A 24130-nucleotide genomic window follows, 5' to 3' on the forward strand; every position below is an offset into this window, starting at 1 on the left:
AGATTGGTGTTCTTCCATGAAATGACTGTTCAGTTTCTCAAAGGATTGGAAGACTTTATCCTCAAGTTTGCAAATTGACTGCCCCCCTTCAAAACCTGGTCCTGTCAAGGCTTACAGGCCCTCCCTTTGAGCTGTTAGCATCGTGCTCCCTACTACTTCTTTCCTGGAAGGTTGCCTTCCTCGTGGATCACTTCAACCAGAAGGGTCTCTGAGATCAAGGCCCTTATGTCAAAACCACCTTACACTGTGTTCTTCAAGGACAAGGTCCAACTGTGCCTCCATCCAGCCTTCCTGCCAAAGATGGTGTCACAATTTCATAACAACCAAGATATTTTTCTACATGTCATCTTTCCACAACCTCACAAAAGCTCTGAGGAATGATAGCTTCATACATTGGACGTTAGGTGGTCCATTGTCTTTTATGTTGAGAGAACTAAGCCCTTCTGCAAATTCACACAACTCTTGGTAGCAATAGTGGAAAGAATGAGAGGGCTATCTGTGTCAACCCGCAGACTCTCATCTTGGATAATAACCGCCTGTATTCTGGCTTGCTAAAAGCAGGTGAACATTCCCCCCCCCCCCCTCCCCCGCCATCATGACCACCCATTTCACAGGATCCCAGGCTTCATCAGCAGCACTCCTCGCACAAGAACCAATCCAGGATATCTGCAGAGCCACAACCTGGTCATTGTTCCATACTTTGTGTCCCACTATGCCATCATCCAGCAAGCCCGCGATGATGCCAGTTTTGGGAGAGTAGTGTTGCAGTCAGCACATGCATGAACTCCAAGCCCACCTCCTGGGGTACTTCTTGTGAGTCACCTAGCATGGAATGGACCTGAGCAAGCACTCGAAGAAGAAAAAACAGTTACTAACCTTTTGTAAGTGTTGCTCTTTGAGATGTGATACTCGGGTCCATTCCATGATCCACTCTCCTACCCTTCCCTTGCAGTTACCTGCAAAAAGGAACTTGAGGGTGTGCGTCCGGCAGTGTCCCCTATACGAGCACATATGCACGCAGCTCCAGAGGGCACTAGAGTTTGCCCAATGGATACCACTAAGGGAAGAGTTTCCGGCAACAGTGCGAGACGTGGCATGCACACACCTAGCATGGAATGGACATGAGCAACACATCTTGAAGAACACTGTTATGACAGGTTAGTAACCATTTTTATTCCCCTGGATAGAGGTAATAATACTTTGTATTGACGTTTGAGTTCTCCTTTTTGTAGGGCTTTTTGCTGTTCTTACGCTCATGCACACAGTGTTGCCTATTTGCTGATTCAGCGGGCTTATCTTCACTGGGAAAGAAGACGAGCGTATTGAATTTAGCAAATTCTAGTTAGTTCTCTTGTAAAATCTTAGTGGTGAAAATACACAGGGTAGTTAGTCAAAGTAAGTAGTCAAAGTAAACATTAAACAGGGTCTGGTGTTTAGCTTGACTAGTGACAAAAAGGCAAAACTCTCCATGTCTTGTCTCCAGTGTGATTTTACAAAATACCTATCTAAGCCTCGCTGCATGTCTGGAGGCAGACTTTCAGCTTTGTCTTCGTTGCTAGAGATGGGCAATCATAAGTTATTCTTGATTTAGCATAACTCTGTAGGGCACAACCACACTGCACAGTAACAGTAGAAATCTATATGCTGTTATCGTGCCCTATGTCCACACAGGCATTCTTCCCAGTCATGAGATGAAAAGATTTCCTCATGTGTATTCCATGCTTCAGTGCCGTACAGATTTGCACTACTATATGCTCATTCTTGCAGGGTGTCATCGGGTAACTTGTCTGACCCATCTGGGGATGGTGAGTGAAAGTGATCTAGGCCCAAGAAATTGCCTTTTTGGCAGGACCCAAGCTGATGTGCATTTACCTCCTGATGCACTGAGGTATACTCCTGCTTGTCAGAATTATTGTTTTTTATGGAGGCAATGTTGATTCGGTGTACCTGTGAAGAAACGATTGCCAAGAGGTGGTGGTGAGTGTTCCAGTGGCGGATCTTTGACTGGAGAAGACAATTGGAGCTTACTATTACAAGTGAAATGGAAAGAAAAGTCAATGCTATGTGGACATGGAGGAATGGACCCACCTGGTGTTCTTTGATAGCCGATTTCCCCCCACAAAGTACTGCTTGATTGAACTACATCATGATGGCATATTATGATCAGCAGTGGGCCCAGAACTTTCATATGAAAAAAAGCAATGTTCTTAGAGTGGTGTGAGGAGCTTGTCCTGGCCCCTGAGCACGAGGACAACACCCAAATGAGAGGGGGGTAGTAACAGTCCAGATACATGTGTAATCCATGTCAGCTTGGTGTAGCACTCTGTCGTCCTCTAATGGCACCTAGACCAGTTAGAGATTGATGAACCTGCTACAGCTTTTGCTAAGAGACATGTGTCTCTTAACTCATGCAGTAGAGGCTCGGGAGTTAAGCTCCAGAAGTCCCAGGTTTTGATGCTCACTGCTGATGACTGGGGTCTGTTGGCGTTACACATGCAGCAATTGTCCTGTGGAAGCTGGCAGCCAGCAACAGTTTGTTATAGAACTGTTGGTAATCATTTGGTGTTAGCAAATGGGCAGGTGACTCAGTAGTCATGGAGAAATTATTGCTATACAGCCATCCAGGACGTTTTTTTAGGAAATATCCTAAGTATAATATAATGGTGGGTTTTGAATGAATGGCGTTCTTGAACCACGCAGAAACTATTGATGGTGGACACATACCTATGTGATTCCTACCATTTGGAGAAAGTGAATACACTATCAGGAAAGAATACTACTATGTCATTATGCAGGCCTTGTGGAACACCATGTCATATTCACAGATACCTACATGGGATGCACTGCCAGAGTGAATGATGCCAGGGTGTTCTGGATGTCTGGCTTCTCTTAACCTGGGCAAGGTGAGATGTTACCACCTTCTAGCGACAGTCGTATCCAGGCCCATGGTGATTTTTAGCGGCCCTACTCTCTGCTGCCTTAGGTGATCAAGACTTATGATTTCCACCAACTTGGCAGCAGACAGTTAATCTACACACTGTGTGATGATGGTGGAATGTGCTTTTGGCCAACTGAAGACAAGATGGAGCTGCTTACGGACTTGTTTGGACTGTAGTGTGTATGATGCCATATAAATGAGGCATATTGTCTGCTTCACGATATACGTGATAAGGGGGAATATTTTGGGGCAGAATGGATAGAGGACACCAAGGTTTTAGTCTGCTTATAGACAATTATTTAGCATACCTCTGGTTGCTGGTGCAGTAGCAAAGGCTATAAGTAATGTCTTGTGCACTTGCATTCTCCAACTGTGTGGGAAGCACACTGGGGCTGATACTGCACCTGGGGTGAGGGGACTGAAATGTTGTAGTCTTGTCTGACCTTTCTATGAAATAAATATTGGACATGTCATTTTGTTGCAGTTATCCATGTAACTCTAGACCTCAGTATCTGACTGGACAAATTTTTATTAAAGGCAAACATATTTTGGGCAATCCAGGTGCCATTACAAAATTGTAAGTGTGCTAAACAAACAAATGTAGAACAGCAACAGATACATTCAAGTACAAAACATTTCAAATATTCAAAAAAAATAACTGATGTTGTGCAGTGTAACAATGTGCAATTTTGTTACCTATCAAGTATCTGTTCTGTTTCTCCTGCACGGGAACAGGGGCAGAGCCACAGTGCACCAGATACTGCTGATGGTATGCAATACAATGGTCCTTTTGTCTCCCTCCCCCTGACCTGAACTGGCTGGCTACCTGGAGGGGTGAGGGGGAGTCCATGGTCATTAGTTTCTAGGCAACCAGATGTCCCAGTCATTGTCTTCTGGATTCTCCATGCATGTGACACCCAGGCAGCTAGGTGATAATCACACCTGGATTTTTGGGTCTCTGCAAAGAATAGTCACCCTTCCCCCATCACCTGGCTAAACATGCAGCACATGGGGAAACTGAGGCACATACAATTCTCATCCAAATCACTAGGAGAAATTCCCATTTTGTTACGATATGCTGGTGGTTTACGCAAGAGAGCTTTTTGACTACTGGCTCATGATCCCAAAAATGTCTCTGACATCCATGTGTCATCCTCTCCCTCATCTCCAGTCACAGCAAAGATATTTCGCCAACATCTTAGTTTAATCTTGGGTTTGCTTTTCTTACAGCTCAAGTCCTTTCTTCACTTGGCAGCCATCTTGTAGGTCTTGCTGCTCATGTGCTCATTTTGCGGTGCTGGGCTGACAAGAAGAGACCTTGTGCATCTCTAACAGCAGGTCTTGGTCCTATGTCACTTGCCCCAGAGATCCTGCGGCCTTTGGGTCATTGAGTGGTCTCCTTTGGGTCCTCCCCTTTCTCACTGAATCTGGCGCTAGCTCATGTTTCTCACAAAAGTTTGTATGTCCTTTACTGTGTCTGTTTTTAAACATTTTCTGTGCAGCCGCAAATAAAAAATTGCAACTTTAATTTCAAATGTTATTTCCAGCTAGTTTCTGTTCTGTTCCAAACTTGTTTAAAACATATTCCCAGGAAAAGAATGGTGAGTTTACAGAATCTTCCCACACCACCAAATTTTTCTCTTTAATGTGCGAGACTTTTAGTAAAAAGGGGCCAGTCCCAGTAAAACAGAGCAACTTTAGTGATTATTTCAGACTTACTCCAGGCTGCTGTGCCGTTACATGATTGAGTCCAGTTGGCGATCCCAGACTGGAAGAGAGAAGTTAATTTCATGCTTTGGAGTAGAGATTTTCTGGTTATGGAAGGGAAATCTTTGAGTCTTGTACCAGATGGAGTGATAAATGACTGGAGGGGATTTGTGAGATACAGGAAAGGCAAAGGCGGCTTGTCTTGCCCAGAAATCTTATAGACCATCTTGAATTTCTATTGAGTGCAAAATTCTACTTTACTACTCTTAGGAATCTGCAATCAGCTAGCTGATATACTAGAGAGGATGATGCCATGTTTTGCCTTAACATGCTGTCTGTTCCTATGGTGGACTTGGCGGTGCATTTAAGGATTGTGTTTGTGCAAGGTGTATTTTGTTAGGGCTATGGCTGCAGTTTTTTAACTTTCAAGTCTTTCACACTCATGCAATTTTCTTCTATTAATAAATTGCTGCTTATATCAGCCATTGTAAGCAGCTGCTCATTTACAATCCCCCACTTGTCCACCATATTGAACAGTGGTTGGTGAAGAAGAGAGACGGTGGGGGTGGCAATGAATGGACAGGCATGAATAATGGGGCTGTGTTCCCCTCCAGTTAAATTAAGATGTGGGATTATAGGTTAAAACTTGCCCACATCATTTTGTAAGAATCTTAATAACAATAATGGCTGTGCCCATCTCATCCATCTGAGATGCGATGTCCTCTAGTTCTTCTGTGCTGGTGTCCTCCATCCCACTGTGCTCACCAAGGCCAGTTGATGGAAATGATTCTGTGATTTGGGGCAGAGATCTTCTCCAGAAAGGTTGCTCATGGCTGTTGGGATAAGTTTCATGTCCTTGCAGACATCCAACTTGCAAATCTGCCCTTATCTCAGCTTCCTAGATGAGGCCAGGCTGACATGGGGATCTTTGCTTGGGGTGCTGCTCAGCATGCAGTCCAATTGATCAGGTAGCACTGAACTTGGAATTGTTACCCTTGACACTGTGATAGTTCATCTTGAACCCCCTGATCCTCTTTCTACATTGTTGTATGGTTCAGTTGGTTCCCACTATCAGCCAGCAATTTCCGAGTCATGTTGTTGTATTGTTGGGCAGCCCTCTTCTGGGTCTTGGCTTTGTTATTGGCATCCAGCCAGATGTTATTGGCATCCAGCCGGTGTTCTGATATACAGAATAGTCTTTTTGCTGGACATTCTTGCTACTGTATCAGTTCAGAGATGGCTGAAGCTGAAGGTACTACAAGCAATGTGAGTCCAAAAATACTGAGTAGAACCATATGTGGGCAAGAGACTTCTGATGAAGAGGCAGCCCAGACAGAGTGCAGATAGGACCTGGGATTGGTGCCATAGGGGGGCTTCTGGGAAAAGATTGTTGGATCATCATGTCAGTTCTTGTGGTTAGTGGTGGCACTGTCTTCACTGCAGATGTCTCAAGTTTGCTTGTCTTGCTTTTTGTTAACTTGTGTTTTGCTCTGTACCTTCAGAGCATGGCAACTGCCATGTGTGGCATGATTATGGCACACCTGAAAGGTGATCGTGTCTGAACATTGTGTATTAACTAGAAAACTTGTGATTAACGAGTTAAATCTCTACTGAAGACGGAGCCAGACAGAATTCAAGGCTGTGTAAGGACCCATCCAACTGCAGATTGGTGACTTATTTCTGCCACTGCTTTGCTCATGCTGTATGCTCTTCAGGTGACAGACACATTCATCTACATTAAAAGAATATTAAGGTAGCAAAGTCAAATATTCAAAGTTAGGAAATGCCAGAATTAAGATTTCCTTTGTATCCTTAATTTGGCTCCCTTGTTGATGTAGATATATAATGTTAGTCTTCAATTATGTGTTTATGTACTACTTGTTCATGGGGCCCTTGCCTCATTCTGTGCATAGGATGGACAATGGTCACTTCATGAGCAGCATGTCAGGCTACAGCTACACTGCAGCGATCGATTTCTCTGGATCAACTGAGTGGTCAGTGAAGACCCGCTCAGTCGATCCAGAAATTCACATACTGAGACCACCTTCACAAATGGCGCAGCGCTGCATCGACGGGAACGTGGTTCCCATCGGCGCAGTGCGGTGAAGACGGTGCACAGAAGAGGAGCAGAGAACTCGATGGGAGTTTTTTGCATAGCTTGTGTAACTCCCGTCGACTGCTGCTGAATTTCTGAGGTAAGTGTAGACAGGGTCTCAGTGTTTTTGCTTTCTCTTCATTGTTCAATGTGTGGCTCTACACCTTGTTTAATGCGTGCTATTCAAACACTGCTCTGAAGACAAAATTATTTGTTTACAGAGAGACAAGGTTGATGAGGTAAAATCTTTTATTGGACCAAGTTCTGTTTGGTGAAACAGACAAGCTTTTGAACTACACAGAGCTCTTCAAGTCTGGGAAAGGTACTCCATGATACAGCTAAATACAAAGTGGTATGGATTGTTTAGGATAAATGGTTAACACTTATTAGACCATTCAAGGTGAAGTGGCCAGTTAACACTTCTGCAGTCATAGGACAAAAAAGGGGGATTAGCGGATTACTGATGGTAATAAACCATAAATCCAATGTCTTTATGAATTTGTGTCTAGTGGAGTTATGAATTTAAACTCCCAGGCTCGTCTTTTAAAGATGTTCTTCAGATTTTCAGATACTTGCGGACAACAGAGGAATGGTGAGTCTCAAGACTCTTGGCTTCCATTCCAGGGAGGAAAGTGAGAGAGCTATCTGTCTGTCCCCTTCCCCTCCTCCTCTCTCACCCCAAGCATGACCTTTTCCGCTCCTTTCTCCTGCAACCTATCCCAATCCTGGATTCTTCCCTACCTTAGGCTTGTTGTAGCCGGTACTATTCTCCTTGCATACACCATCCAAGTCTCCACTCCTCAGGCTTCTCATTCCTGTCCTGTTCTCCTTGCCCATCTGATCTTTCTCTCCCTGGCCCAGCTTCTTATCCCAGTCTTCCACCTTACACCCCTTTTTGACTCCTTGTCCCAGTGGCTTTGCCCAACCAATCTCAGTTCTCCCAGTCTAGATCCCTTCCCTCAACCCTTTTCTCCCTCACACTGGTCCTCAGTCTCCCGTCTTGCTAGACCCAGTCTCCCTTCCTCTCACCACTTCACCTCATCTGTATCTTAATTCAGTCTTCTTGACCAACCAGTCGCCCCAATTTCCAGTCGCAGTTTCTCTTTTCCTACCAAGCTCCTTGTTCCAGTATGCTCCTTGTCCCAAGCTAATCCTTTCCCTCCCTTCTATGCTTGAGTCAGGTGGCTTCCTCTTCCACAGTGCTTAGGCACCAGTGGGAAGGGTTGCTGAGAGCACAGAAGACCGACTTCCTGCTCTCAGAGGACCTGGCCCAGAACAGCAGCCTTGAGGAGGAGCTTGCTGTCACTTTGTGGGGATGGCACATGTGCACACTGGTGAGCGTTAGGAGCTGTGAGACACTGAAGTATGCTCAGTGAGGGTTGAATCTGCCGAGATTTTTACCTGCTAAATTCAAGTCCGTACTGAGCATATGTGAACTGAGATGTTTTTCCAGAGGCTTACCTTGTCTAAATTTGGGTGGATTTTCACAGGAACAGCAGAAGGCACATCCCTGACACACATTTCAAGTCTGTGGTACAAAGCATAAGAGTGCCAAAGTTTCTTTAAAAAAGTCACCAGAATTTTAACATTGTAGAACAGCATATTTTTTTTCTAGTCTCATTCTCAGAAATGACTGCAATGTTTTGGCTGAAACCCCTCAATAAGTTCATCTTAAGACAGACACCCAGCATGGGAAAGTTCAGTCCAAATGGTTAGTTTTGCAAAGTTACAAGCAACTGATATGTCAGGAAACCTTAATAGGTAGTGCTACCAGACCTGCCTATTGTGTAGTTGGCTGACTGTTCAATGCTGTCTGCAGGCTCCATTTAGTGCATCAATGAATTGTTTTCTCCACTTGTTGCAGACTGGCATAACTAAGGCTAACTATTATAATGGTTAACTATCTTCCCACAACCTAATAGGCAGGCATTTAGTTCTTTACTTAGTATTTGTAATGTAACTTGTTTCTCTATCACTTACAATTTAACACAGGCAAGTTTAATTTACGTCCGGGTATAACAGAAATTATGCTTCTTCATCTATGTGGAACTGTCCTTTTTACATTATCTATATTTTCCCTGGGGGAAAATCCTACGAAAGCTCACACTTATGCACATGAACATTATGATTTTTAAGTAAAATTTAAAGATGCCCATATGCAGGGAATTTGGAAAAATAAGTCAGGATTTCAAGACTATTACAATATGATATTCCTGGTGCAACTGATTAGAACCAGTACTTAATTCTGTATTACTTACAGTGCTTTAAATAAAAGGCCATGTTGTATGTATTGTTCCCAAGCAACACTACTAGGGAATAAAGCTGGACAAATAATGGATTTTTCTGCTTGCTGGTGATTCCAAAAAATTAAATATTTTCTTTCGTCAAACCGAAAATGGCATTTAAAAATTTTTTTTGGTGAATAAAAATGTTGAAAACAATTCGAGGCAGGTTGAAACTAAGTTCTTTGTTTTAGACAAGAACTTAGTTTTAACCTGACTCAATTTTTCATTTTGATTTCAGGCATTTTGACAAGCAAAAGAGGACTGGATTCACAAAATGGCTCAGATGGAAGAGGATTTTTCTTTTATGATGCTGAGCCCAATGGTTAGAAAACTCACCCGGGAACTGGGAGACCCCAGTTCAATCCTCCCCTCTGTTTGATGGAGAAAAGGGATTTGAACAGCTGAGTGCCTGAACCACTTGTTTATGGGGGTATTCTAGTGTGGGGCTCTCTCTCTCCTTTTGTTGTAGTTCTACTTTTATAAATAATTAGTCCTTGGAGCAGGGACTTGAACTTGGGCCTCCCACATCCTGGATGAGTGCCTTAACTACCAGGCTTATAGAGTCATTCTCATTCTTTTCCTTTCCCAGTGACTGTCCATTGTAATTCATAATGGCAATTCAAAGGCCTTGTCTACACTTGAAGCACTACAGTGACACTACTGCAAAGTTGAAGCTGTGCTGCTGTAGTGCTTCAAGTATAGACACTACAATGACAGCATAGTTAATCCACCTCCCTGAGAAGTGATAGCTAGATCAACAGAAGAGATCTTCTGTTACCCTAGCACTGTCTACAGTGGGGGTTTGGTCAGCTTAACTATGTTGCTATGGGGTGTGGATTTTTCACACTCTAGAATGGCATAGTTGGGTTGACTTAAATTTTGAGTGCAGACCTGGCCATACTCTTAAGAGTAGGAATTAAAATATCAGTACCTATCTCAAGTTTTAGGGCTGGTCTATGCTGTGAATTTACATCAGCATAGCTACTTCTTTCAGGGGTGTGAAAAATTTGCACACCCCCTGAGAAATGTAGTTATGCTGAGCTAACACCTGGGTTAGACAATGCTAGGTTGATTCAGACCTAACTACTGTTTCTCAGGAAAGTGGATTGCTTTGGCTGCTGGGAAAACCCCTGTGATGGCATAGTGTTTACATAGAAGCACTACAGTGGCACAGCTGCAGCACTGCAGCTATACCCCTGTATCGATTTAAGTATATACCCTGACTCTTCATACACACAATCATCCTTGGTTTATTCTGACACTTTGAAAGAGTTTGTCAGTATAGTTATACCAGCAAACCCTCCTGGTAGAGGTGAAGCTGTGCTGGTATAGCTTAGTTCTTCAAGTGGGAGGTGCGTGTGCGTGCCACATGCACTGGTGCTGGAAGCTTTTCTTCTAGTGGTACCCATAGGGCCGGTTCTAGTGCCCTCTGCAGTGGTGTGCTTATGCGCTCATATATAGGGTGCTGCCAGCCCCCCTTCCTTCCATTTCCTTCTTACCGCCCGTGACAGTGCTGGAACAACTCTCTTGCTCTTGCAAGTCTCCATTTCCTAGTGGTTTCTAGCTTTCTAGCTATTCCTAGTGTATATAGTTTAAAGATGGTTGTTTAGTTGTTAGTCCTTTAGTTAATAAGTTCCCAGGGTCCGGGCATACTTTGTTCCTTGGGGTTTAAACTCTGCACTTCGTGCAAGTAGCCTATGCCACTGAGCAACACACATCAGAGCTGTTTAAGGTGCTTGGGAGAAGCTCACCTCTCCGAGAAGCGTAGGTGCTTTCGCCAGAGAACTAAGAAGGACTGGACATTAGACTTAAGGTCCTTCTGATGGAGGTGGTGCTCAGATCGGCATTGGAGTCGGGACCGAGTATCAAGGCGTCGTTAAAAAGTGCTCCTCTGGCATCGGAGTCAATCCAGCACCGCTTGGCATACCCAGTGCCAAAAAAGCACCAAAAGAAAGCGTACTTGGGGAGGGAGCGCTCGCCAGCACCTAAGCTGGCTAAGAAAACTTCAGGGAAGCTGGAGTTAGCCTGGAAGGGGTCTGTGCCTGGGCAGGCATCAAGCCCAGCACCCGCACCTCTGCCAACTCCAGGGAGTGGCAGAGGCCCGCACCATCTATTGGTCCCCTCCACGCCTGAGGCATTCCAGGCGCTGAAGGACATATATTGGCTATGCTGGTGCCGCCTACACCACAAGAAGATAGGCCCCTGCGCCGAAGAGCAGATGTCCTGGCCGAGGATTCGTCAAAGGGGATGCCAGTGTCTATGCAACAGCCCCGCCTCCCATCAACTGTTCACTGGTCTCCTGAACTGCACTGGAACAGATTGGGTTTGTGCCTATGGTCTCTGCACACTAGGCACTGATCCCCGGAGCACCAACACCGATCCGCTCAGTGTCAGCGGCGTTGATTTTCAGAACCCCAAAGTTCACTGAGCCCACAGCATCACGAATTGCCACCTTGCAACAGATCATCAGAGTTCCAGCACCACTCAAGTTCTTACAGAATGTCGAAGGACAAGACGCGATTGAGACATGGCCAACGCTTCAGCTCTGGACACCGCTCTTCCTTCCTCAGCCCTCCAAACAAGAGTTTGAGGCTATCCTGGAGGAGGGTAAGACTGTGGCCAGGGCCTTCTTGCAGGTGGCTTCAGACACAGTGGACTCGGCAGTGTGGGCAATGGGCTTCATGGTATCAATGAGGAGAGATTTGTGGCTCCAGTCATCTGGTCTCTTGATGGAAATCCAGCAGTCCATCCAAGACCTTCCATTTGATGGCGCTGCTATGTTTGCAGACTAGACTGACTCCAGGTTGCATGGTCTGAAAGACTCTAGGGCCATGCTGCACTCATTGGGCCTTTATACCCCTTCCTCCTAAAGAAGACTCTTCAGGACCTCACAGCAACAGCTCTTCAGAGGCCAGTCCAGAGGGGAGCCCTATAGAGAGAGAGAGGCTACAAGCATCGCCGGGGCAATTCGCCAGCATCTACCTCAAAACCAGGCCCAAGCTGCTATTCTCCAGGTGGAAAGAGAAGCTTTTGAAGGTGCGCCCGGGGGCGACTGACCAGTTTACACTCGAGATCTGGTTTCCCGACCATTCTCCTCCTGCCTTGCCTCTTTTCTCCCAGCCTGGATAGCCCTTATGTTGGACCATTGGGTGTTATACACAATGGTTACCGGCTACACCCTACAGTTTGTCTCTCTTCCACCCTCCCACCCTTCTTCCCTGTCTCTCTTCAGGGACCCTTTCACAAGCAACTCCTTGTCCAAGAGGTACAAGTCCTCCTGCAAATGGAGGAGGGGTCCCTCAGAGCCTTCGAGGCAAAGGATTCTACTCACGGTATTTCCTGATCCCAAAAGTAAAGAGAGATCTGAGGCTCATCCTAGATTTAAGGTCCCTAAACAAGGTCCTCAAAAAGCTAAAATTTTGCATGGTCTCCCTAGCAGCCATCGTTCCTTCTTTGGATCCAGGCAACTGGTTTGCCACCCTCGATTTAAAGGATGCTTATTTTCATATCACTATTTTCCTGGGATTTTTGCTCTCACCATGAGTGGTCACTCCACCAGGAGGTGGCCGACTGCATCTTCCGAAGGTAGGGAACTCGCCGGGTGGACCTGTTTTGCCACCAGGGAAAACAGGAAATGTCTGCTTCTGCTCTCTCCTGGGGTCAGAGAACGGCTCTCTGACCGATGCTTTCCTCCTCTTATTGTCAAGGAGTCTCGTGTACTTATTTCTCCCAATACCTCTTATGCACAGAGTTCTGGTGAAAGTCAAGAGGGACGAAGCACGAATCATCCTGATAGCCCCAAAGTGGCCTCATCAACACTGGTTCTGGGATGCTGTTGGATCTCTCGGTGGCTCATCCTTGGTCTCTGTCGTTGCACCCAGACCTCATTTCCCAAGACGGGTCAGTTACTTCACCTGGACCTAGCCTTCCTGCAACTGATGGCATGGCTGCTGCATGACTGAACAGGGAAAAGCACCACTGTTCGGCCCAGGTGCAGAGTGCGCTGTTGGAAAGTAGGAAGCCTTTCATCCGGGCATCCTGCCTAGCAAAGTGGAAGCGCTTCACCTGATGGACGGCTTGTCAGAATGTATTGCCGATGAAGTCTCCTATACAAGTGATCCTGGGCTGTTTGCTTCATTTAAAACAGGAAGGCTTAGCCTTTTCATTGGTAAAAGTTCATCTGGCAGCAATATCGGCATTTCACCCACCGATACAGGGCAGATCAGTTTTCTTCCATGAGCTGACAACTAGATTCCTTAAAGGGCTGGAAAAGCTCTTCCCTCCAATTAGAGAGCCAGTTCCCCAGTGGGACCTGAACTTTGTCCTGTCCCGACTCACTGCCCTGCCTTTTGAACTGTTGGCCTCCTGCTTGCTCATGTACTTGTCCTGGAAGGTGGTCTTTCTAGTAGCCATCACCTCTGCACTCAGGGTGTCGGATGTTAAGGCCCTGACCCCAGAGCCACTTTATACAGTGTTTTTCAAGGACAAGGTCCAGCTCCGCCCCCATCCTGCATTCCTCCCGAAGGTTATTTCCCACTTTCACGTTAATCAGGACATCTTCCTGCCGGTATTCTGCCCTAAACCTCACAGCTCTAATTAACAAAGGTGCCTGCACTTGCTCGATGTAAGGAGGGCTTTAGCCTTCCACATAGATCGGACCAGACCGTTCCGTCGTGCCACACAACTCTTCATAGCAACTGCTGACAGGATGAAGGGCAAACCAGTCTCCTCGCAACGAATATCGTCCTGGATTACAGCCTGCATTCGAGCCAGTTATGAACAAACCAGAGTCACACCTCTGGTGTCCCTGTCGGCATACTCCACGAGGTCCCAGGCGTCTTCAGCGGTTTTCCTGGCACATGTGCTTATTCAAGATATTTGGAGGGCTGCTACATAGTCGTCCATACATACCTTCATGTCCCCTTATGGAATCACGCAGCAAGTTCAGGATGATGCGGGATTTGGCAGAGCGGTTCTGCAATCTTCATGGCCATGAGCTCCTGCCCACCTCCAGAGATACAGCTGGTAAATCACCTAAATCAGAATGGACATGAGCAAGCACTCGAAGAAAGAACTGTTACTTACCTCATAACTGTTGTTTTTCCCAGATGGGTTGCTCATGTCCATTCCACAGCCCACCTTCTGTCCCCTCTGTCGGAGTTCTGGCAAGAAGGAACTGAAAGGGAGGGGGGCTGGCAGCGTCCTATGTGCGAGCACATATGGGCGCCGTTGCAGAGGGTGCTAGAGCCAGTTCTACGGGTACCACTAAGGGAAAAACTTCTGGGAACCGGTGCATGTGGTGCACGCGCACATCTAAATCTGAACGGACATGAGCAACGCATCTTGAAGAACAACAGTTACAAGGTAAGTAACCGTTCTTTCCTCAAACAAAATAAGCTGTATCAACAACAGAACCTTTTTGTTGGTATAACTGTGTAGAACTAAAGCTTTTGTAGGCATAAGTGTGTCAATATGACTTCCCCCCCCCCCCCCCCCCCATTCCAAAAAAAAAAAGTAGCCGTGCTGGCAAAACTATTAGTGTGAACCAGGCCATAGTCTCTGTGCTAATTTAGTCTCTATGCCTTTACCATCAGAATGGTCCAGTAGTACTTTGCATCCCGTTGGTAATAGGAGTGGCTGGACCTACTCATAGTGCTTCCAAATTTGGAGTAAGGGTTGGGAACAAAACATGCTTAATGAGGGTAAACAGAAATTTTGCCTGGGAGAGTGGACTGAGTTGTCCTTGGAGCCACTGTCTCCTTCCCTTCAGGGGGCTGAGGAAGAAAGGAGCAAAGTGGCTCAAAGAACACAGTTCCTGAACTGCTTGCTCTTTTTGAGAGGGGTGGGAGAGGAAGATGCTGCCCTTTTGAAGAAGTGGAGAGGAGCAGGAAAACAATGGCTCAGGTGCCATTTTTCTCAAGAGGAAGGATCAGAAAGGCACAGCAACCGTAGCTCTTGTTAGTTCCAGCATTCTGCCAAAAAAAAAAAAAAAAAGGGGGGGGGGAGCTTTGGGAGGAGAGCCCAGAATGTTAGTTGCAGTGTGGGGGTGTTAGAATTGAATTTTACCTGGGAAGGGTGGTGTGCAAAACAGTGAGAGGTTTGGAGGGAAATTGGTTTATTGATGAAGTGTAGCTATAATTGTCTGCATTAAGTACATGCGGCCTTACATATGGCGTGGCTCAAGCACTGGTGAAAACACATTGGAGCCAGCATATTTTTCTTTTTGAAGGATGCGATTTTTGTAGCACTCTTCTTTTTAGTGACACTGTCAGCCTTGGGTCAACTTACCAATCAGACTTGAATTATGGAGGGTACTGCATCTAGCATCCCTTGACCAGACAGAAGATCTTAGTTGAAGCAGGGCCTAAAGGAATAGGGAAACTGTTCTTGCTATGTGTGCCTCATCTTAAGTCCCAAATCTTCTATTTATGTTGAAAGTGGTTGCTGTCGCACACTATCTTATTTTATGATTAATAAGCAGTAGAAGCAGACCTGACAAATAAAAAGCATGTGAATGTCCTTGGTAATAAAGAACAAGTGAAGAATTGTGTATATAGTGTGTTCTTGCACTATACTGAACCTAACGTTTTATTTATGAAGTGCTGTAGATACTTAGCAAAATATGTAAGAAGACTAAGGCCTGGTATATACTACAGACTTTTGTTGACCAAAGTCAGCTTTTTTGCTTCCTCCCCCATCCCCGCATCAACCCAACTCCCCTGATTCTGCCACAGAATGAAACCACCACAACAAGAGGCATAGAGCTTTTTGTGCCAAATATTTAGCAACGAAGTGTCAGTATAGACACTGCACTTGGTTATGTCTTGGTAAAAGACCTCCAGGAAGTGTCCCACAATACCCATCCTGTCCATTCTGGGTATCAGTTTGAAATCCACTGCCCTACACTCGCCCATTTAAAGTCCCTGGAATTTTTGAAATTCCACTTCCTGCTTGGTTGGGGTGGGAGAGCTCACATCTCATCTTCCCAGCTGACCAGGGCGGCTCCACGCACCAAACACTCTTCCACGTGCAGCACACTGGAGCTTCTAGATCTTATCACCATTTGGGAAGAAATGGTTGCACAGTGCCAGCTTCACTCCAGCTGAAGGAACTTCGATATGTATGGTCAAATTTCTCCTTTAGTGGTGGAGAAGGGCTATGAATGGGACACTTGTGAAAATCAAGGAGCTGAGGAAGGGATACCAAAAGGATAGGGAGTCAAACCATTGCTCTGGTGCAGAGCCAAAGACCTGCTGTTTCTATAAGGATCTAGAAGTCATCCTCAGCAGTGACCCCACTGCCACAGCCAAGAGACCAGTGGATACCTCTGTGGGGCCAGAGGTAGCGGACACCAGATTCAACCCCGATGAAGTCATGAATGAGGATGTCGAGTTGGAGGACAGTGCAGAGCAGGGGACCAGGTAATTTACTGACCTGGGGAGCCAGGACCTCTTCTTGACCCTGGAAGATTCAAGTCAGTCTCATCCCTATAGGTCTAGCGTGCAGGATGCAGGAAAAGGGAGCTTGGTTAAGTGATTTTTTTTTTTTTTTTTTTTTTTTTTTTTTTTTTGAGCTGATGCTGCTCGGTTATATGAGGTACAGCCATCCTTTGCTTTGTTGCATTACACAGCTAGTTGAAGGGATAGAAATGCACAAGAGTAGCTATGTTTGAACGTGCTTCCCTTTCCCCTGTTCAGCTAAGCAGTGCGGTGGGAAAGTGTATTAATGCACAGCGAGATTTCACGGGAATCCTCCGGAGAGATCTCTAGGAAACTTTCCTGGAGGTACTTGCCAATCCTCTGCTGGAGATTCCTCAGCAGAGCTGCTTAGTTTCCTACAATGGGGGAAGAAACATTCCCCTACCACTTGGTAGTCACGTGTGCAGGGGTCAAATCAGCATATAGGCAAGCAGCGTAGGGACCCAGTTTGAAGCTGTTTGCATGGAGGAGATACGACCTAGAATCCCCGCTTACTCTCAGGAGTGAAATATTGGCTTCTGTGGTTGCTGCCTGTGGAAAATGGTGGCACAATTTGAAATTTTGTCCCTGTATATCTGCACCAGTACCCCCAAAATATCTCCCAGAACCATTTCTCCAGCTTGAGTGCCCCCCTCCTCCCAGCACAACTCACCATGCCCTAGCTGATGGTTGAGCTGTGTGCATGCCAGGGGACAGTGAGAAAGAGGTGTATTTTACAGTAATACATCAATGCTGTTTTGGCACTCACAATCATGCTTCTGTTCATTTTTTATTGTGCTTCTACAGATGTGCCATTGAGGGGAAACCCCTCCACACCTGCCGAGCGCCTGCGGCTGATAAGAAAAGAGTAACGGAGAAGCAAAGAGGATGTTCCAAATACTCCTCCAGTCCGCTAAGGCAAGGGGAAAAAAGGACATGGAGACACACTGTCTGAAAATCAGAAAATTGATAGGCAGGAGAGGAGGGAAAACCAGGAGTGAGTGATAGCAGGTCATGAGCGCATGATAAACGCCATGGAGAAGCAAATGGAGCTGCTAAAGTCATTAATACTTCAGAGTGAATTCATGCATGCTCGCCTCTTTTCCCCCTCCCCACTTGCAGCCAATACAGAACTGCTTTCCATGCCCTCTGCAAACTACACCCACATATTCCTACCAAACTCCCAGCCAGTCTCAGTACCCTGTTCACTACACCCCTTCAGATAGCTTCCAGAATGATAGCTGGACTTAGTCAGCTGTCATAGCTCACACGGACCTTCAGTGCTTTCTCTGCTCCAGCCTAGCATTTCATGTGTGTTGTGCATAATTATTTAATAAAGACATATTCTGTGAACAGTAAGCAATTTGTATTTGTCTTTTGCACATGGTGGTTGCAGCTCACATTGATACACAGTACAAGCTGGATAGCAGTCATAGCATGGCATAGCGCTGTTTACAAAGACACGTTATTGTTGCTCATTATCAAAATGGGTCCTTAAGACCTCTCCCTGATTCAAATGGCCCCCCGTTGTGCCTTTTAGTAGCCCTGACATCTGATTGTTCATAGTCAGCTGCAAGGCGATATCTCTGTGGTCCAATCAGGGGGAAACTTTTCACCCTTAACTCCACAAATATTATGGAGCACAGAGCAGGCAGCTATAACTATGGAAATATTTTCCTCATTTAGGTCTAACCTGCCATAAAGGCACCGCCAGCAAGGTTTTAATCTGCCATACGTACATTGAGCAGTCATTCAGCACCTGCTCAACTTTCTAGAAGCGCTCCTTGATGCTCTCCAGATTGCCCGTATAAGGCTTTGTGAGCCATGACAGTAAGGGGTAGGTTAGGTCTCCCAGGATCACTATGAGCATTTCAACATCCCTCATTGGAATCTTTTGGTCTGGAAAGAAAGTCCTTGCTTGCAGCTTTCTGTACAAGCCAGTGTTCCTGAAGATGCGTGCATCATGAACCTTCCCTGGCCAGCCCGCGTTGATGTCAGTGAAACGCTCACGGAAATCTACAAGTGCCAGTAGTACCATAGAAAAGTATCCCTTTCTATTGATGTACTCTGTCACAAGATAGTCCGGGGCCATAATTGGGGTATGCGTGCCATCTATCGCCGCACCACAGTTAGGTAATCCCATCGCTGTGATGACATCCATTATTTCATGCACATTTCCAAGATGCTCAGTCTTTCATAGCAGAATGCGGTTAATGGTCCTGCACACTTGGAATAACATCGCTCCAATGGTGGACTTCCTGACTCCAAACTGATTAAAGACCAACCGGTAGCAGTCTGGAGTTGCCAGCTTCCACATGGCAATCACCACGTGCTTCTTCACCAAGAATGCAGCTCTTATTCTGGTATCCTGCACCACAAGGCAGGGGTGAGCTCCACGAGTTCCATGAAAGTGGCTTTGTGCATTTGAAAATTCTGCAGCCACTGCTAGTCATCCCAGACCTTCATAATAATGCGATCCCACCACTCAGTGCTTTTTTCACATCTCCAAAAATCCATGAATGTGAACAGTAATCTGGAATTGTTTGTTTGCAACAGGTCAAGCACCTCAGATTCCTGTTCCGATTGGGAGCTCATGTTGCACTGACATCAACAGTGGAGAGCAGAGCACGATTCATCTTTTCAGATAAAAATGGCAGGCACTCAGGAAACTGCGGCTGTTGAAAAATGCTGCAAAACGCAGTCAGAAACTCATGGAATGACGGGATGGAAATCATTGCATCATGGAATGTTGAGCCTGCACCCATGACACACTGTGATCTTCTCTGCCTTCCCACAGCTGCTAGTGGCACAAGATAGTGAGTTGCACAGTGGGATAGCTGCCCTCAGTGCCCTGCTGTCAATGTCTATGCTAGAGCATCGACAGTGGACGCACTTTGGCAACAGAATGAGTACAGTGTGCACAGGCAGAAGCACTGTAGTTACAGCATTTTTTGATCATCGTTGTAACTTACGTCGACAACTTTCTAGTGCAGACATGGCCTAAATCCCTGTCTTAAAGAGTATACAGTCTGTTGTTGCAACCCAGTTAAAGAGCTGACAGCATTGAAAGACAGAGCAATAATGGTTTTTATGGAGGGATTTAAAGTGGAGAGCTTGCTAAACCAGAGTAAAACTTTTTCAGGCATAAGAGGAGACAAGTCATGAAGTTGTGGGTAGGAGGAGGAAATGTTGTGTGTCAGTTTTCTATTAAGCAATGGCTGCTTTTTCAAATACTTCACTAATTATAATGTGGAAAATGGCCCATAAATGTTCTTCAACTCGGGTAGTTCAGAAGACGATGAAATTACATTATTGCCCGCATATATGGGGAGTGGTATTCGTTCAGTTTTTCTTTTCTCTTTTTACTTCTGTCTTGTTTAGCATATTATTTTGTTGGTTTGAATATCTTACTAGCACTTTTGCTTAATGGTGCTTCAAAGGAAAATCATTGCTGCCCAGCCATGATACTCTGCAGCACCTGAGAGGCAGCTTGGGCAGATTTTAATTGAACTGAAAGTTGAATAGAAAGTTGGGTAAGGTTCCCAATGCAGTTTAGTACAATAAGTTTATAGGAGCAGAGTTACCTGAGACCCAGGTAGCCACAGGGATGAGCAGTGTCAGCACAAAGGAACCTGTAGTTTTTTGTGTGAGTATAAGGATATCATTTGTCGTCTAGCCAAATCCCAAATGGTCTGCAGGGGTAAATTAGGAGAGGCAGGTGAGTGGAAACTGAACGAGTGAGAATATTGAAGTGTAGATAAGTGGGCTGACTGGCAGGGAAGAGTTAAGGAAGAAGGAGATGCTGAATGTGCATACTTAATTTGATGGAAGAGGGGCTAACAGGTGATTGGCGAAGTAGCGAAAAGGGATGGAGGAGCTGCTCTTCAGCTTTCTTTGAGAAAATAGTAGATAGCAGTGTGAATGGAGTTTTGGAATCCCCTCACAAAAGTGGCCATGATGTACCAAGGTTTAGTTTCTCATGGCCCTTCAGTAGGTCAGGATCCCAGGAAGATTTATGAGGGTCCAACACAGAGGACCTACTCATCATTTGCCAGACATGCCACTAGCGGGGTCAGAAAATGGGATTTTTTTTCTTTTGAAAACTGACTTTTGTTGAAATGTTCAAATAAGCAAAGCAAATTTTTCAATTGCCTAAAACTAAAAAGCTTTTGAGGAAAATACACTTAGCTCAAAAATTTTCAGAGTCAAAAATCCAATTTTCTCCAGGGAAAATTTTTCAAAAGCATTGGTGTGGCCTTACTTTCCACTGATAAATCTACCATTGGTGGGCAGTGAGGGGAGGTGGTCCCAGAGGAAATGAGTATGTGTGGTTCTAAACAGTTTTGTGCCTTGTCCACCATGAGTCTGGATGTGCTTTCATCAGTTACTTATGGACCTCTGACCACTTTAATCTCACTGTTTTAAATAAAACTAAATTGGAAGCTGTTTGATATTCACAACTTAACTTTTACATTGAAAGTCAGAGTTGAAAGTCATGATTTGAGCCATAAAGGGCAGTCTGGGTTGCCAAACGTGAATTATGGAGTTAGAGGGAGTGAGTTTTTTCTAAAAGCTTTTTTAATAATGAAGAATTGGAGTCAAGCACCATGTGAGGGTGTATCCTGGTGAACTGCTTGGTCAGAAGGGATGGTCCAATGCTTACTAATAAACACTTTGTTGTGAGTTGTTCTTGTAAAGGTAGCTAACATTTAATTTAATTTTTTTCCCTCTTAGTGGTCACGGGAGCTACTGACGGAATTGGAAAAGCCTACGCAGAAGAGGTAAGGCATTTTTTTCATTTAGAATGATCAGAACTGATATGGACTACATCTGGACTCTCTGAAAATGAAAGGAATCTAATATAACTGATTAGGTAATAGTTAATTTTGTTGCAAACTGTATTTTTGTAAAGCTATAAAGAAACATTCTAGTCTACTTGAGTTAAATATGGGTCTAAGAGTCTGAATTCTAATCCCCAAGTTCTGCCAAGTTCTGCCACTGACCTTGCTCTGTGGGTTTGGGGCAACTACCTAACCTCTGCCTCAGTTTCCCTATCTGTAAATGTAGATATTTATTTACCTCAGTTTTTGTGAAGATCCTTTGTAAGATGTCTTTAGGGTGTGAGGCAGTGAAGCACCAAGTATTCACTCTGATACTCACTGTCTTATTTTTCCTTCATCTCCAGCTATTTTAAATCATAATTTCCATATCTGACTTGCTCTGATACCAGTCAATATATATTTTATAGTATTTGAGCCAAGTTACAACTTTGCTTTAAGGGTGATGCTGGCCAATGACCTATTGCACAGTTATGATTGAACTGCTCTGTATTTCTTTTGTTTCTTTCAGCTAGCAAAGAACGGAATGCATGTGGCTCTTATCAGCAGATCTCAAGAAAAACTAGAACAGGTTGCCAGTGAAATAAGTATGTGATAAACTCTTTTAAATTTCAGAATTAACACATGAAAGCAGTTCCTTTGGGCTCTTCAATTCCACATAATTCAATATTATAAGCACTAATGGATAGTTTTAAATTTTCTATAAACCTTAATTTTACATTCTTAATCTTACATCACTTTTACATAACACTTAAAGTCATGAATATGGCAAAAAGAGAAATGCCTAACTGATCAAATTTATACAATTATCATTATCTCATTTCCAAGAGCAATGAGGTTAATTCTAGAATAGGATATTTTCAAACTGTGCATTTTCAAAACAAACCTAAACATGTCTCCTTATGCTAATGACAACAACTTGCATTCTCTCCTCTCCGGTTTTTCAAATAAAGAAATATGTAAATTAAGATTGGTGCTAGTGGGAGAAATTCATCTTTGATGTAACTCTGCTGATGTCAAAGCAATTGCACCAGGTAGAAGTAGTCCACATAACTTTTTAAACATTATTATAAGTGGAGTGGGCAGTGATGCTGTAGTTAAGACTGTAGAACACTTTCTATTACAAGGCTGCTTTCAGTTACTTATAATTTGGTCAAACTTTAACTGGTTAGTCTGAAATTTTCCATGCCAGGTCTCATCCTCAGGTTGAATTGTTTTGGAAAGTTTCAGCAAAAACAATTCAGCCATTTCTGAAAAGAAGGTTTAGGGGAAATGAAAACATTTTGTCGAGGAGATCTAGCACTTATATCCATGCTTTGGAACAGACACTTGAAATATAGGAAATAGTCAACCTGGGGTCAGATAGGTGCCTTTTGCTCCCCATGTTAAAATTCTACACAAATTTGACTAAGTGGGGCCACACATGCCCCTTATGCTTCCTTATATGAGGAAATAAAAGATGGAGTGGAGTGGCCCCAACCCTCCTTTGGTTCCCTCTTACCACTTATGGTAGTGAGAAGGAATGTGGACTGTGTCCGACCCACTTCTGATTTCCACAACTTTCTCCATTAAAGAATGGTCATCTTCATTTTTCCCTGTTTATTAATTTGTTAAATTTTTGTTGGGCAGTCCCCCAGCAAAAAAAAAGCATCTAGGACAGATGGGGGGACACCTCCTCCCCTTGTACAGAGGGGCAAGATGCTTTACGTCAGCCGCTAGGTATGGCAGATCCTAAACCTATTTGGTTTAAACCCTGTCCTCCCTGTGATATAGTAATACCTAAAAGAATAGTTTGCTAAAGCAGACCAGAAAAAGCCATTTTCGTGAATGAAAACTGAAGAAATATCAACCCCACGGTATGGAAAATGACACCAGATAAAGCTTTGCATCATTGGTAACAGAAAGATGACTTTTCAATTTCAATTGCTTCCAAGATGAATGTTTAGAAGGAACATCTTGTATGTATCTAAGGAAGCATAACAATTAAGGGTCAAATTCTGCCTTTAGGAATGTGCAGTTTCCAAAGATGTTGCATGTGGTCCAAAATAAGTCCACAGTTAGTACAATATTGCTCCAGCAATGTGTTGGCTTATTATGATAACTGTGGTTGGCATTTGTAATTGTCTGGAACCTCAGCTGTCAAACTATGAACACTACCCTTTGAGGAAGGAAGCCCAATATCCACCTTAAAGCATACCATAGTTCAGCCTATTCTCAAGAAATGATTTCTCTAGCCACCAGGACTTGTAATCTACTTCTTGGTTTTTAAACTCCCATTTCTGAGCAAGGGAATTCAGAAATTAGTTAAGTAACCTCTAAGATACATTTATCCACTACTGATATTTAAACCCCATCCCAGAAGAATTATAAGCCACGTTGTAGACTGAGACAGTAATAGTAGAGCTGGTGCATGATGTCTTGTTCATTGACTTAGTGAGGACATCCATACTCATGCTTTATTCCTGGGTCATATAATGGCATCATGTCCAAGCATTTAAAATTCATTACCAGAATAGTTTAGAATTCTAGATCCCAAATCTCACTGACTTCTGAATAAAGTGTAAAACTTACTTTGATATAGATTTTCAACAATTGTGACTAAAACAGCAAAGATGTAGAGAAGAAAAAAGAGGTGAAAACAAAGGAGTAGTGCAAAAATAAATAAAACCAGGAGTAGAATTTGAATCATAACATTTAAAATAAAACTCAGACAGATACATATCTTGCTACTTGAAGCTTTGTAATGGTTGTCATGGTTATAGGACTAGCTGCACCTCTGTCCCCTTTCTGGTAACTGAATGCACCCCTTC

The 24130-nt window shown here is 44.3% G+C and overlaps 1 protein-coding gene across 2 annotated transcripts in view; it reads left to right on the forward strand.

The window, feature by feature from the left end:
- HSD17B12 (hydroxysteroid 17-beta dehydrogenase 12) overlaps positions 1-24130 on the forward strand; it is a 152068-nt gene that overhangs the window by 60127 nt on the left and 67811 nt on the right. For both annotated transcript variants that reach the window (XM_067557584.1, XM_067557586.1), the window contains 2 exons: positions 21217-21263; positions 21832-21907. In XM_067557584.1, the coding sequence (XP_067413685.1) occupies positions 21217-21263; positions 21832-21907 (123 nt within the window). The remainder of the gene's footprint in view (positions 1-21216; positions 21264-21831; positions 21908-24130) is intronic.

The sequence above is a fragment of the Emydura macquarii genome, unplaced genomic scaffold, assembly GCF_026122565.2.
Source record: "Emydura macquarii macquarii isolate MOO-44397 ecotype Brisbane River unplaced genomic scaffold, CSIRO-AGI_Emac_v2 contig_1876, whole genome shotgun sequence".
NCBI classification, from domain to species: Eukaryota; Metazoa; Chordata; order Testudines; family Chelidae; genus Emydura; species Emydura macquarii.